Source organism: Photinus pyralis, unplaced genomic scaffold (genome assembly GCF_008802855.1).
Source record: "Photinus pyralis isolate 1611_PpyrPB1 unplaced genomic scaffold, Ppyr1.3 Ppyr1.4_LG1, whole genome shotgun sequence".
Classification (NCBI taxonomy): domain Eukaryota; kingdom Metazoa; phylum Arthropoda; class Insecta; order Coleoptera; family Lampyridae; genus Photinus; species Photinus pyralis.
Genome location: NW_022170249.1, coordinates 56,364,759 through 56,369,040, shown reverse-complemented (window position 1 = coordinate 56,369,040; position 4,282 = coordinate 56,364,759). Strand labels below are relative to the sequence as shown.

Sequence of the window (4,282 nt, the reverse complement as noted above, 5' to 3'; positions counted from 1 at the left end):
TGCTTGGATCCGTGCCGCCGTACCCACGATGTCGGGATGACGTCACATGTTCTGTCTTTCAAACTTTCATCGTTAATAATTTGAAAACTACTCATCGTAGAAAACTCCGGTTTGAAATTTTGTTCTTAGATTTTCTTCTACAATTTTTTTGATTTTGGGTATACTACCCCTTTAAGAGATGAAGTTACTCGTGAGCGACAAGAGTTCGCGTTTAGAAAACGCTTGCTTTTCCCCTTTTAAATACAAGGAAGGAACCGCGGTATTTTTTAGTACATTTCTAATTTTGCAGTCGGTCAATTTACTTTGTAAAACAGGGCCTGTTTCGAAATCTCCACTGGCAAAATGTACGGAACAAACTACAGCGCTTTTCGTCGGTTCAAATTTAACCCGATTTATCCTCTTTGCTCATGATTTTTTTTAAAACGTAAGGGCGATTTCTCACGACTAGGAAATTTATGGACACTTATTCCTACAGTTTGATTAGTAGAATTTCTACATTTATAAGCACAACACCGTGTCATTTTAGTACAAACACAGGTAATCTGTGGTACAACGTAATATCTCGTTATACAGATAATACGCAACTGCAAATGTATAATAGCCGGTAAGTGTTGGAGCGGTGACGTCACCGCATTCGTAGTAAATATTTAAACCCCTGTAACTAGGAAACGGGACATGACACTGACATCGGATTTTTGTTGTTGCGTTTCTAAGAATATTATCTTTAGTTTCAATGTAGTCACAATTTATGCTTCACTGGGCCTTTAATAAATGTGGGTTTGCTGCATGAATTTAGCAAACCCACAATTTCACGCTTGAGCTCTTGCGCTTTGAGCTCTAACATTTTTTTTGCGACACTAACGATCACTAATACTGATAGATCGATTAAAGTAGAAAATCAAACAGATTTCGTTTGTTGGTCTACCGGCGTGAAGTTGGCAGGTCCCAATAAGCCACGTTTAATTTTGAGGTGATTTGGTACCTTTTTGATGCGGATCCCTTGCAGCACTAACGTTCGAATGTGAAGCACTAACGAGCCGCTTCAAATTCGCATTAGGACAGGGCCAATTTGACAAATGTGCGTCTGCTTCATGAAATTAGCAGACCCCTTTTTACAACGTTTTGAGCTGGTACAGTTTGAGCACTAACGTTTATATTGGCGGCACTAACGAGCCGCTTGCTTTCTTTTCCAAGAAGCTATCGCCCGCCGAATGTAAATATGGAGCATACGACCGAGAACTTCTCGCCATTTACCAAACAACCAAGCATCACAAGCACGTGCTAGAAGGCCGATTGTTTACGATATACACCGACCACAAACCGATAACTCACGCATTCCAGCAGAAACCTGAGAAATGTTCGCCAAGACAGTTTCGGTACCTGGACTACATCGGTCAATTTTCTACAGACATCAAGCACATCGCAGGAAAGGAGAACATCATCGAAGACAACCTGTCCCGGATCGACCAAATCTCGAAAGGAGTAGATTTCGACGCCCTAGGAACAGATCAAGAAACTGACCTAGAGTTGAGAACGACGCTACAAGCAAACACGAGCCTACAACTCCAAAAGATTCAACTGCACCACGCCAAGAAACCGATCTACTGCGACATGTCCCAAGGCCACGTCAGACCATTCGTCACGATGCCATTTCGTAAGTAAGCTTTCAACAGCCTACACCGTCACATCCAGGAATCAGAGTGCCGACCAAACTCCTGACAGACAAATTTGTATGGCCTGGAATCAAGAAAGATTGTGCTCAATGAACCAAACAATGCGACCACTGCCAACGAAACAAAGTCACGAGACACACCAAAACAGCAGTGACGCCATGTCCTGTCACGCGACAACGCTTCGAACACGTCCACATCGACCTTGTAGGACCCTTTCCAGAGAGCCAAGGATTTAAGTACATCCTCACCTGCATCGATCGATACACACGATGGACCGAAGCCATCCCTATCGTCAACATCTAATCAGAAACAGTGGCGCAAGAATTGGTAAACCACTGGATCGCCCGTTTTGGTGTACCCTTCAAGTAACGACCGACCAAGGACGCCAATTCGAAGCCGCCCTATTCCAAAGTTTGTCCAAACTAATTGGTTTCAAGCGGATCCGGACGACGGCATACCATCCACAGGCAAACGGAATGGTAGAGCGTTTTCACAGACAACTCAAAACTGCCCACCGTTGCCACGCCAAGACCCGATGGATGCAAGCCCTACCGATCGCCCTACTTGGGATACGTAACGCCTGGAAAGAATATATCCAAGCCACCGTAGCCGAAATGGTATACGGGCAGGTATTAAAACTTCCCGGTGAACTCTTCGAGAAGCAGACGACCGAACCTAACATAGGACCCGAGACCTTCGTCACGCAGCTACGACAACACATCCAAGAGTTACGACCAACGCAAGCATCGAATCACGACACCAGACGACGAATGTTCACACCCAAACACTTCGATACCGTCACCCAAGTCTACATACGAATAGACGCAGCCCAACGACCGTTGCGCCCGCTGTACGAAGCACCATATCCGGGTATTTAGATGAGGCGTCGTAGCGAGTAGACGTATTGCAAGTGTGCTCCACAATTTATCATCTCTCATAAAAATATAATTTACTGTTGAATAAACGTTGTTGTGAAATGTCCTTAATCAATATTAACAATTTGTAGTCAGCTATTTTCTGCAAAGCTGATAAAATGCCTTTTACTCGAGACCAGCTGGAGGTCATAAACCAGATTATCGCATCCACAACAAATAAATTGTTAACGGACTCTAACCAGAGTTGGACTGGGTCACTGGGTCAACTGGGTCACTAAATTAAACTGTGTCACGGGGTCGCTGGGTCACATCATACTCTTTTCAGTTAGACCCAGTGACCCAGTTTGACCCAGTTTAACCCAGTGACTCAATTTCACCCGGGGACCCAATTCGACCCAGTCACCTAGTTTGATCGAATAACGCAGTTAAGTCAGTGCCCTCGGGTCAAGTGTACAGATTATGCAATAAATGAAATGCTGGTTTGTTGAAAATAATACTCGATTGCTTGACAACTGCCATTTCTGTGATGTTTGCTTTAATACTGCCGTAAAAAACTTTCCATGTCCCGAATTGTATTAGAATAATGTTATTTCTTTGCTTCAGGGCTTACCAGTTTGCTTACAGTGTTCATTCACATTTAATTTTTTTCTACTAGTTAGCTTAATCCAAATAAATCTTTTCTCTAAATACTTTCATTGACTACTTGACTACAAACTATAAACAAATGCATTTGATTTTTTTAGGTATTAGTTCTCTTGAATGAAATTGGGCTACGTGCTTGTTGCCGAATATTATTGAGGAAATTTTTTTTAAAATTAAAAGTTACTTGAAATTGTTTTGGATGATACCTAACAATAATTTAATTACTGGGCCACCGGGTCAAGACGGGTCACTGAGTAAAGCTGGTCAAGGTCAAGGGTCACCGGGTCAAGCTGGGTCACCGGGTCAAGCTGGGTCACCGGGTCAAGCTGGGTCACCGGGTCAAGCTGGGTCACCGGGTCACTGGGTCAGTAAACTCACTGGGTCACTCTATGCTTGACCCAGTCCAACTCTGACTCTAACTTTATAAAAGTGATTACGGACTCGGTATTTAAAACGGTGATCGAACAGCTAAACCACAAGCTTGCTGCTCAAAACAAAGTAATTGCAGACCTAAAAACTGAAGTGATCGCGTGAACGGCGGCGAATGTGAAATATTGTGATGACAATGATAAGCTTGAGCAGTACACTCGTAGGAATTCTATACGTGTTTTCGGATTACAAGAAGCTGCGAATGAAGATATCCAAGCTAAAGCACTTGAACTCTTTTCAAGTCAACTTAAAGTCACCCTCAATGTTGACCATATCGACCGAATTCACAGGGTCGGAAAATGGGGACGGAAAGAAACCAAGAGCTGTAATTGTAAAATTCACATCCGATCGCAATTTAATTAACTCAAATGAATTCGTACCTGTCCGACCGCTACTATTCAGTGAAATACATGAACACAATTTCCGAGTACTATTCTATTAACTCCGGTGTCCCACAAGGTAGTGTCTTGGGGCCGATCCTGTACCTCCTGTTTACGTCAGACACACCAGAGACAAATACCACCCTAATCACCACCTTTACTGATCATACTGCTATTTTAGCTAATGAACGACTCCAAGAGCACTTAAATCTCGTCAATGAATGGTTAAATCGATGGCGAATAACATCAACAAAACCAAGTCTACTCAAGTTACTTTCACCAC

At 43.1% G+C, this 4,282-nt stretch overlaps 1 protein-coding gene across 1 annotated transcript; it reads left to right on the top strand.

Moving 5' to 3' along the window:
- The first annotated feature begins 1,942 nt into the window (after positions 1-1,942).
- On the top strand, positions 1,943-2,551 carry LOC116163666. Its single transcript, XM_031477723.1, has one exon. The coding sequence runs from the start codon at positions 1,943-1,945 to the stop codon at positions 2,549-2,551; it is 609 nt and encodes a 202-aa protein (XP_031333583.1).
- Positions 2,552-4,282: the final 1,731 nt, after the last annotated feature.

Coding starts and splice junctions, on each gene's coding strand:
- LOC116163666 (XM_031477723.1), top strand. CDS start 1,943: ATGGACCGAAGCCATCCCTATCGTCAACATCTAATCAGAAACAGTGGC.